We start from the raw sequence: 10,682 nt of genomic DNA on the forward strand, positions 1-10,682 counted from the left end.
GGTCCCCTGTATTAGATATCTAAGAGATATTCATTCTAGCTTGGTTGCATGTAGAACGGAAGTATTTGTCAGGCACGCGTTCATAAGTGAGAATGATGATGAGCGTCACATAATCATCACATTCATCATGTTCTTGGGAACGAATGGATATCTTAGAAGCGGAATAAGTTGAATTGAATAGAAAAACAGTAGTACTTTGCATTAAATCATGAGGAACAGTAGAGCTCCACACCTTAATCTATGGAGTGTAGAAACTCTACCGTTTGAAAATACATAAGTGATAATGGAGTTCATTGGTCTCAGCCCCAGAGGGGAACCGGAGTAACCAAGACTGTGAATACAATGATAAAATGTTCTATATATACTAGACTTGCTACTAGGGTTTACAGAAGTAAGTAATTGATGCATAAATCCACTTCCGGGGCCCACTTGGTGTGTGCTTGGGCTGAGCTTGAAGTTTACACGTGAAGAGGCTTCTTTTGGAGTTGAACGCCAAGTTGTAACGTGTTTTTGGCGTTCAACTCTAGTTTGTGACGTGTTTCTGGCGTTTAACTCCAGACTGCAGCGTAGAACTAGCGTTCAACGCCCTTTTGCGTCATCTAAACTTGGGCAAAGTATTAATTATAATATATTTTTGGAAAGCCCTGGATGTCTACTTTCTAACGCAATTGGAAGAGCGCCATTTTGAGTTTTGTAGCTCCAGAAAGTCCACTTTGAGTGCAGGGAGGTCAGAATCCAACAACATCAGCAGTCCTTCTTCAACCTCTGAATCTGATTTTTGCTCAAGTCCCTCAATTTCAGCCAGAAATTACCTAAAATCACAGAAAAACACACAAACTCATAGTAAAGTCCAGAAATGTGAATTTAACATAAAAACTAATAAAAACATCCCTAAAATAACTAGATCCTACTAAAAACATACGAAAAACAATGCCAAAAAGCGTATAAATTATCCGCTCATGAGTGAGTAATTGAAAAGTTATTTTTTATCACAGATGTCGGATGTTCATTTCTATACTTAATCGGATGGTTATTGTTACTGTTTACGTAAATGGTTGTTTTTTGGGTCTTAATGGGTTCTGTTAAAATAGCAATGGAAGAACAAGCCTTACTGCGAGTTGGTGTCCATCTGGTAGTAGGTCGACGACAGATGGGGTGGGTGCCATAGCAGCAACGGGGGTGACCTATTCAGCGGTCATGAGTTCGACGGTTTGGGATGCTAGGGCGGCGGTAGCAGGATGCGACCTCCAGGCTGGGTACCGGCGTGGGAGATAGCGGCGAGCCAGGCGCCAGGGACACATGACGGGAACGACGGAGGCCTTCCTCAACGCGGGCTCCGGCAGATGACACAGAGACTCGCGATGGGAAGGTGGCATCTATCCGAGCTATTGGTTGCTGGTGAAAGAGACAGACGCGCGCAAGAGAGGGGGATGGACTGGGGTCGAATCTGATGGACGGTAATGGTGTCTCTGACGTTAAAAAATGGTCTTCATTTTTTATTCCTATTGGGCTAAATAACCAGCCCATTGTTCACATTGTCAAGATTCCTCATTGTCTCCTTAGCGGAGTTATTTTTTTAATCCATATTTTTAAATATTGCTTGTTAACTGTTGGTCAACAATAATAAATTTTCTGGATACTTTAGCATTATTTGTTACTAGTCCATTTAAACCCGAAGATTTAGTGATAATTGCGGATATTGGGGAGGAATTGGCTGGTACGTTGCATGGGAAGGAAGTGGGGTCCCAGCATTTGGGAGATGAAGCTGGCTGGACCAAAGTCAGCGGTAAAGGGAGAGAGAAATTGGGTCAATCAAACAAAGCCCAACAAACCTCTAAAGGCAAAATGTCGTTGCACTCAAATCAGAAATTAGGCCAGAACCGTGACTTTGGGCCGCGTATGAGAGGAGTCGGATCAAGGGTGAAGACTGGGTCGGTTGGCGGATCTCTTTCTTCCTCTCAAGCACGCACGGCGTCTTCCAAATAGCAAGGGGTGAAGGGAAAAGCTGTCTCCGTTGCGGTGCCAACTTTCATTGCCATTATAAAAAACGGGTACAAGAGGTTGCGCCCTTTTTCTTTGCAGAATTCGCCGTCGACTCCGGACTTCCTTGGTGACGTCAACAAGCAGCAAATCAGCGAATTGAAAAAGTTACCGGTGGAGGGACACAGACAAACCGGACAACAACCGGGTAAGGACAAGCAAGTCTCAAGGGGATATGATGGTGGATCTTCATCATCTCGTTAGGGGACTTTGGTTGAGGTTAGTCCTTTTTACAGTACAATTATTTTATGGATTATTTAGATTTAAGCATTCTATTTTGGAATATTAGAGGGACCTCTAATAAATTGGTCCGGGTTCATAGTAAAGAGTTAATGAATAAATTTCACCCTACTTTTTTGTTTTGTTTGAAACACATATTCCTTTCAAGCGAATGAAATATTTTTGGAATAATCTAGATTATCAGGGTGTTGTTGTTGTTGAGGCTAATGGTCATAGTGGGAGTATCTGGGTTCTATGTTCTAATTCAAATATTTCTATGAGAGTGTTGGATGTAGTTGATCAATGTATCAGTTTTGAAATCACTATAGGCAATCCTTCTAGTTATTGTAGTGTGGTGTATGCTAACCCACATATACATTAGCATAAAGAACTGTGGGGTGACTTGACAAGAATTGCTAATATGATCCGTGGACCTTGGATAGTGTTAGGGGACTTTAATGATGTTCTGTTGCAGGGGGCAGTTCAGTCTTGCCAGAGCAGAACAATTTACGAAAATGTTGGAGGATTGTGGGCTATTTGATATCGGGGCTATTGGGAGAAGATTCACTTGGTATAGGAAGGTGAGAGGTGGGGTACAGATGGCTAAGAAGCTTGACAGACCAGTCATCAACCAGGACTGGCGACTAATGTTTCCGGAGGCTTATAATAAGGTGCTAGTGTGCCTTCACTCTGATCATTTCCCGTTGTTCACTAGGTGCAACATGGTAGATCGGGCTACCAAGGGCCATCATCTGTTCAGATTCTAGGCTGCATGGATGACTCATCCTCTTTTTAGGAATATTGTTCATACAGCTTTGAATAAAGGAGCTCTGGATGTGGTCAAATGTTTGTTGGAGGTTCAGAAAGATGCAACTAGCTTTAATAAAAAGGTTTTTGGCAACATTTTTGTTAAGAAAAGGGAGCTGGAGAGACTTTTGAATGACATTCAGATTGCTCTGGAGAGTCGGGAGGATCAACATCTTAGGATTAAAGAGAAAATTTTGTATCAGGAACTGAATTTTGTCCTACAAGATGAGATATTGTGGTACCAAAAATTTAGAGAACAGTGGGTGAGATGTGGAGATAGAAATATAAAATTTTTTCATCTGCAGATGTTTATCAGGCGAAAGAGGAACAAGATTCATGGGTTATTTTGAGGATGGGTGTTCGGCCACAGAGACTTCGACTCTAGAAATGGCGGCAAATTTTTTCTTTCAAAAACTCTTTTCTACAAGGGAGGATATTGACCTGGACGCCATGGGGACTTTTTCCTGCCTGTCTCTTAGTATTGAGGCTTGTCAAAAGCTAGTGGAACCAGTGACGTCTGAAGAGGTTAAAAGAGCTGTGATGACCATGATTTTGTTTAAAGCCCCATGGTCAGATGGATTTCAAGCAATTTTCTATAAAGAGTTTTGGAACTCTCTTAGCAATGATGTGTGTGTGTGGGTCAAGCGAGCCTTTGAGGGTGAGCTAATGAATGCGGCTATTTTTGATACTCTCATTGTTCTAATTCCTAAAGTGGAAGTTCCCTCTTCCTTACGGGAGCTTCGGCCTATTAGCTTATGTAATGTAATTTATAAAATTGTTACAAAGGTTCTTGTTAATAGGTTCAGACCTTTCCTGTCGGAGATCATTGGTCCTTTGCAAGGCGGGTTCATTCCAGGGAGAAGAATGACAGAGAATATTATCATCACTCAGGAGATTATGCACTTCATGAGGAACACCAAATCTCAAAAAGGGACCATGGCATTCAAGATTGACTTGGAAAAAGCTTATGATAGGGTAGATTGGCATTTTTTTGAAGCTACTTTGGTCCGATTTGGGTTTTCAAAAACTACCATTAATCTTATATTAAATTGTGTGACTTCCTCTTCACTGGCAATTTTGTTGAATAGGAACAGGCTCCAAAATTTCAATCCAAAGAGAGGGTTGAGGCAAGGAGATTCCATATCTCCATACCTATTTGTATTCTGTATGAAAATGCTTGCCTGCTTTATGTCGTATAGAGTTTTCCAAGGTTCGTGGAACCCGGTAGCAGTTTCTAGAAACGGACCTTGACTCTCTCATTTTATGTTTGCAGATGACCTCTTGCTTTTCTGTAAGGCATCGAAAGCTCAAGTAATAAAGGTTATGCATTGCCTGGACTTGTTTTCTAGAGCGTCAGGTCTAAAGGTAAATCTTTATAAGTCGAAGGTCCAGTATTCCAAGAGGGTGTTAGAGAGGAGGAAAGAGGTTCTCTCAGGGGTCTCTAACATCTGGTTCTGCAATGATTTGGGTAAATACCTGAGAATTAGCATCGGCCATGCCAGAGCTTCCAAGAGGACGACTCAGGAGGTTATTGAAAAAATTTCGAGGAAGCTCTCTAGTTAGAAAGAATGCCTGCTGAATAAGGTAGGGAGGCTTTGTCTTGTCAAATCGGTTATGGCCTCTATCCCGATTTATGACATGCAAATTTCTTTTCTCCCAAAGTATGCATGTAATAAAATTGATTCCTTGATAAGATAGTTCTTATGGAAAGGCCAAGCGACAAGGAAAGGGCGGTCTTTGGTCAGGTGGGAGGTCACCATAACTCCTAAAAGGGCAGGAGGATTAGGTATTAGGGATACTTCCTATGCCAACATGGCGCTTTTGGAAAAGCTGGTATGGGATTGTCTAAATAATAGCGAGAAGTTGTGGGTGCAGGTTCTGAAGCATAAATATCTCAGAAATCAGTCTAGTATAAGCAGAAACAGTAGAAATTCTTCATCGGCTACCTGGAAGAACATTGTTACTACTTATGAGCATCTCAAGAAAGGACTTCATTGGAATGTTGGGGATGTTCACAAATCAGTTTGGTATGATGAGTGGACTCCTTTTAGTAAGCTGTGCAACCTTGTTCCTTATGTGCATATTTTTGAATCAGATTTCATAGTGGCTGACTTGTGGAAAGGGGTATCTTGGAAGGTTGATATTCTTACCACGTCTATTTCGCATGAGATTAAGCAGTTTATACGTGGTCTGAGATATCCTAGTTCAACTGAGTTGGAGTCACAGTGGGATTGGTGGCCTGCAGCAACAAAAGAGTATAGTGTAAGGGAGGGTTATAGATGATTATTGGAGAAAACATTGAATTGGAATGCCAATAGTAACTGGAACTGGCTGTGGAATACTAACATTTCGGAGAAGTTTAAATTCACAATGTGACTTGGCTTATATGATACTCTACCGATTAAGACCTTTCGATTCAAGCAACATTTAGCTTCTTCAGATATGTGTAAGAGATGTAACAAGGCGCAGGAAACAATGGAACATTGCCTTAAAGACTGTGAACGATCAAAGACAATTTGGCATATATTGGATCTTGGTATCCTGGACTCGACAGTTGGTACTGCTCTTAAAGAATGGTTTCGGAAGGCCTTAGCTGACAATGAAGCGTCTTTTGATGCAGGACTTTGGTGGGTATGGATACATATGTGCAATGACATATTCAATACTAACAACCCTTGGACAGATCACAAGGTTATTGTCTTGGCCAAAATTACCGCCAAGGACTTACAGGTTTACAGGAATCGAAACTATGCCTTTAAGTCTCTCCAAAATCGTTTGTGTTGAGAACCACCGGCACGCAACAGTTTTAAAGTTAATTGTGATGCAAACTTGTATCTAGATACAAATGTAGTGGGATTTGGGTGTATTATTAGAGATTGTAAGGAAGGTTGGATCTCGGGTTGCTCTGGAAGCATTTTTCCTGGTCTATCATCAGATGTGAATTATTTGCTGCTTGGAGGGGGTTGGTTTTAGCTTGAGATTGCGCTTTGAGGAATATTACATGTAAAACGGATTGCCTTGACATTCTGTTCATCATGCATAATCTTAAAAGTAGGTATTCATCTGAAGTAATAGATTTGCCCTTCTCTTCTTCACGTTGAGTGGGTGTTTCGGGAAGCAAATAGAGCTGCGAATTGGATGGTTAGATATGGTGCCAAGAGTAACTCTAATCATGTTATTTGGTCTGAGCTTTATGTTGATTTCCAGCAAATTATTCACTCGGATATAGAATGGTGTTTGCTTTGTTTCTTTGCATGTTTAAAAAAAAACCCTTATCTTTATATTGACCCTAAAACAAAAGTAGAGAAAGAAATGGATGCTTCGGCATTGGATATGTTAAAGTCCAATTACAAAAAACAGAATGAAGCCAGACTGTGACGTATTTTGCTGTTTGTATAATGTAACGCCAGCCTTGGCAGCAGAAAATAACTAACAATCTACCATTTCGTTAAGACCAGAGATCCTACGTTGTTTATAGTCCAATAATTAGAATTCAAAATTTAACTGACGGAAAAACCATAGGCTGAGACACTAGTATCTTCTCCTCATTGGAATATTCTTATTATTCCTTCTTAAATCTTTACCATGTGCCAGCTTAGAGGGACGGTTCCATATATCTGTTTGTTTCGTTTGCTTCTTTGCTAGTGAGGCCAGAATCACTTTCTGGTTTCTTCTTCACACAGCTCCCATTTTTAAGTAACTGTTATTTCATTGACTTTGGTTGTTACTGAAACATACGTACATATTTGCCATGGGATGTGTCTTCGGCCGGTTAATGGTCGATTCTCCACCTCGCAAACAGGTCAAGTCTAAGCGGCGTCACGGTCACCATGGCAACAAAGCTATGACCAAGAAAGGTTCAAGGAAACATCATCCTTCTAAGTATGCGGATATGAAAAGGGAGAGTAGGAGACAGAGTGTGAAGGAGAATAATAATAATAATAATATTAAGAATAATTTATCCGGAGCAGTTGAACAGCAGGTTTTGCGAGGTGGAAAAGAAAGTTTGGCTGCTCCCAAAGAAGAGAAGAAGATTGAGAGAGAAGACGATGATGAAGAGAAGAATATTGCAGGATATGAATTTGTTGATGGATGGCCAAAGTGGCTGGTTGATAATATCCCAAGATATGTTCTTGATACTCTTGTTCCAAAGAGTGCTGATTCCTATATAAAACTGGGAAAGGTAACAATACTAAGGAGGCATGTCTTAGGTTGTATCTAGACCAACTCTTTTTGGTCAATATTAGCCGACTATTTTAAAATTGAGTTATGCTAAGTGTACATTAAAATCAGCCACTAAAGTTAGTTACAAGTATAAAATACATGTTAGAATACAAATATACATTAAAAATAAATTAAACCACACATGTATTTATACACAAATATATTGGTGACTGATTTTGATGTACAAATAGTATTTTTGTTTAAAATTATGTTATTTATTTTAAATTTTAGATCCTAACTCATAAGGTTGGCACTTATATACATATTGGAAGGGTACATACCATACAGAGACATGCTTTATTGAAAAAAATAAAGGGACCTATATATGTTATCCACCCTCTCTGTCTATATCTCTGTACATTCTCACTATGTATCTCAGTAAGCACCAAATTATAAATATTTAGTTCTAAATTCTAAAAGGTTAATGTTCGCTAACTAAAAATTGGTTAGTGAACTTTTTCTAATAAAAAACTTATAATATATGCATGCAGGTAGGATGTGGAACATATAGCAATGTGTACAAAGCAAGAGATAAGCGAAGTGGGAAGATTGTTGCTTTGAAGAAAGTGAGGTTTGACACATCTGATCCTGAGAGTATAAAGTTTATGGCGAGAGAGATTATGATACTTCACACATTAGATCATCCGAATGTGATCAAGCTTGAAGGAGTAGCAACATCAAGAATGCAATACAGTATATATTTGGTTTTTGAGTTCATGCATGCTGACCTTACACGAATTATAGCCCGACCGGCGGTGAGACTAACTGAACCACAGGTTTGGTTTTAATTAGAAGATGTGATTAGTTGAACTTTCATATATCAATATATAACTTTGTAATAATAGAGTGCTTTATGATTTTGTTGCAAAAGATAAAGTGTTACATGCAACAACTGCTTTGTGGGCTCCAATACTGTCACGAAAAGGGTGTTATCCACCGAGATATTAAATCTTCAAACTTGTTAGTAGACACAAGAGGGGTGCTGAAAATTGCAGATTTTGGTCTTGCACATTCTTTTGACATCAAATCCAATGGCCCTCTTACAAATAAAGTGGTGACTCTTTGGTATAGAGCTCCTGAACTTCTCTTAGGTTCAACTAATTATGGATTTGGAGTTGATCTCTGGAGTGCTGGATGCCTATTGGCTGAAATGTTCGTTGGAAGACCGATAATGCCGGGAAGAACAGAGGTAAAAATAAAATAAAGAATGGATAAAAATAATACACACTAAATATCATATATGAATTAATTTTTTTCGTGCTGGATTAAAATGCTATGGAAAAAAAAAAACACAAAATTATCCACCAAAAATTTAAAATCTCAAAAGTACACATGAAAGATAAATTCCATTGATTATATCCACTAATCGGTCATGCAACTTTGAAAAGGCTTAACACGTTACGAATGTGATCATTTACATCAATTATCTCAAGGTCATCAGGTGCATCAACATGATGCCCTTAATAGAGTTCAGAGATATAGGAGATTATGCAGAAAGTGTTGAAGCAGAGGAAACAGAATTATGATCAATGAATGAAATTAAAGAGTATTGTTATTGTTTTTTTATCACTATATACAAGTCTTATATACTAGTGTGGTTCTAACCATCTCACAATAGGAAGTAACAACTAACTGCTCTAACAATTCTCTTATCTGACATAACAAAAATCAGTTTCCTTGTTTGCTAAGTAACCTCCTTCTTTCTTGTTTAGCTCCCAATAAACATGTACAGTAGTACCAACTAGGGAAATAATGTGGCACGTGTGAAGTCCCCTTCATGGTTACACAGATCACTTTGACAAATTGGTGGATATGACTAATGAAATTTATCTTCTATCTGATTTTGGATATATATATATATATATTGTATTTTTCCTAAAATAAAAAGTCTTAATTGAAATTTGGGAAGGAATAAAAAACATGTCAATTTTGGCTTGGATTCTAATTAATAAGTACTTTGATTTGATGTTTGTAGGTTGAACAGCTTCACATGATCTTCAAACTTTGTGGTTCTCCTTCAGATAATTACTATAGAAAACTGAAGTTAACAAGCAGCCATCGTCCGTCACAACGTTACAGACCTAACTATAACGGAAACTTCCCGAACCTTCCTTCGTCTTTCCTTCATCTCTTGGCCACGCTTCTTGATCTTGACCCTTCACACCGTGGCACCGCTGCCTCTGCTCTTCGAAGTGAAGTGAGCCATTTTGATATTTTATTTTTCTCACGGTTTTTTTATATGTTAAGTTTATTGCAACTAATTAGTTAGTTATGCAAGTTGGTTAAGTTTCCTTTTACTCACTTTAATTTTAACTGATTATTATATAGTTTTTCAATTCAAGTCCGTTACCGTGCGACCCTTCAGACTTACCAGCAATCTACAATAATAATAATGATGAGGATGAACGAATTCATCAAAAGAGACGTAGGTAAGCTATTATATATTCCACATACTTGTACATATGATGCTATTTTTAATTTCTACATGAACACCAACTTGTGAACTTGTACATACCAACACGTGAATGAAATATACAGAAACGGATCATTATAGAGTGATAATAATTCAAAGTTATCTTATTTAATTCAATATCTATAATTTTATACATGTAACATCGATAATTATATACTTATTGCATTTAATTTCAGTCAATTATTATAGAACTAATTATGAAATGCAAAATAAAATAAATGATAATTAAAAGATATAAAATAAAATAATTTTGGACTGTTGTTTTACTAATTTTTTATTGTGTACCAAATATTATGGATAGACACAGGGTTCCGAAAAGAGGGCAAGTGTCTCAACCCAATACAAATCATGTTAGTCAATTGGAAAAGAACAACCAAACAGCTGAACATTTCAAGAGAGATTCAGAATCGTCCACCAAAGAGGTGAACCAACGTATATAATTCACAAATCCACCTTGTTACTTACGTTTAATGAATATATATAGAGAAATTAATCATGTTATAATGATAATAAATTGAGACGTTCAGGATAAGAAAGAACAAGAGAAGCAGGGGCAAGAAACAGGCACTGTTAGTTCAAGCAGCACATCATCGAGCTCCAAAAATATTATGAACATGAATAATGCATCCTCAACAACATCATCAATTTTCTCTAGTAATGGCAAAACTGAAGCACATCCCAATTATGCTCTCTTACACCCATATGTGATTGGAGTGATCAATCATAATAATAAGAACGAAGCCAATAATGAATCCCACCAACGTAAGACCCTCTCAGCATTGGATCTAAGATTTGATACAGAGAAGCTATCAAATCTTTCTGAATAGCCTAAAGTTGAAGGATCTAACTTTGATCCCATTATGTTGAGAAAAGTTTTCTTTTCCTTTTTTTTCTTCTTCTATTGTTATCATCAGTTAAT

The 10,682-nt window shown here is 38.1% G+C and overlaps 2 protein-coding genes across 2 annotated transcripts; both read left to right on the plus strand.

Annotated features, from left to right (window-relative positions):
* On the plus strand, window positions 1,052-4,317 carry LOC107621038. The gene is made up of 8 exons (XM_016323086.1): window positions 1,052-1,132; window positions 1,224-1,398; window positions 1,646-1,920; window positions 2,083-2,188; window positions 2,457-2,616; window positions 2,735-2,974; window positions 3,056-3,325; window positions 3,372-4,317. Exons 1-8 carry the CDS (start codon window positions 1,052-1,054, stop codon window positions 4,315-4,317), a joined length of 2,253 nt encoding a protein of 750 aa, XP_016178572.1.
* Window positions 6,735-10,590, plus strand: LOC107622098 (probable serine/threonine-protein kinase At1g54610). The gene is made up of 7 exons (XM_016324018.2): window positions 6,735-7,249; window positions 7,782-8,066; window positions 8,162-8,479; window positions 9,266-9,487; window positions 9,619-9,719; window positions 10,065-10,185; window positions 10,291-10,590. The coding sequence occupies exons 1-7, from the start codon at window positions 6,818-6,820 to the stop codon at window positions 10,588-10,590; spliced, it is 1,779 nt and encodes a 592-aa protein (XP_016179504.2). The 5' UTR covers window positions 6,735-6,817.

Source organism: Arachis ipaensis, chromosome B10 (assembly GCF_000816755.2).
Source record: "Arachis ipaensis cultivar K30076 chromosome B10, Araip1.1, whole genome shotgun sequence".
Classification (NCBI taxonomy): domain Eukaryota; kingdom Viridiplantae; phylum Streptophyta; class Magnoliopsida; order Fabales; family Fabaceae; genus Arachis; species Arachis ipaensis.

What these genes read in the sequence shown, in the direction of transcription:
- LOC107621038 (XM_016323086.1), top strand. Translation starts at nt 1,052, where the DNA reads ATGGTTGTTTTTTGGGTCTTAATGGGTTCTGTTAAAATAGCAATGGAA. An exon ending in TGAGAGGAGTCGGATCAAGG is followed by an intron (nt 1,921 to 2,082) that starts GTGAAGACTGGG and finishes TTTTCTTTGCAG; the next exon opens with AATTCGCCGTCGACTCCGGA. An exon ending in ACAAACCGGACAACAACCGG is followed by an intron (nt 2,189 to 2,456) that starts GTAAGGACAAGC and finishes GGAATAATCTAG; the next exon opens with ATTATCAGGGTGTTGTTGTT.
- LOC107622098 (XM_016324018.2), top strand. Translation starts at nt 6,818, where the DNA reads ATGGGATGTGTCTTCGGCCGGTTAATGGTCGATTCTCCACCTCGCAAA. An exon ending in TGAGACTAACTGAACCACAG is followed by an intron (nt 8,067 to 8,161) that starts GTTTGGTTTTAA and finishes TTGTTGCAAAAG; the next exon opens with ATAAAGTGTTACATGCAACA. An exon ending in CCTCTGCTCTTCGAAGTGAA is followed by an intron (nt 9,488 to 9,618) that starts GTGAGCCATTTT and finishes ATTATTATATAG; the next exon opens with TTTTTCAATTCAAGTCCGTT.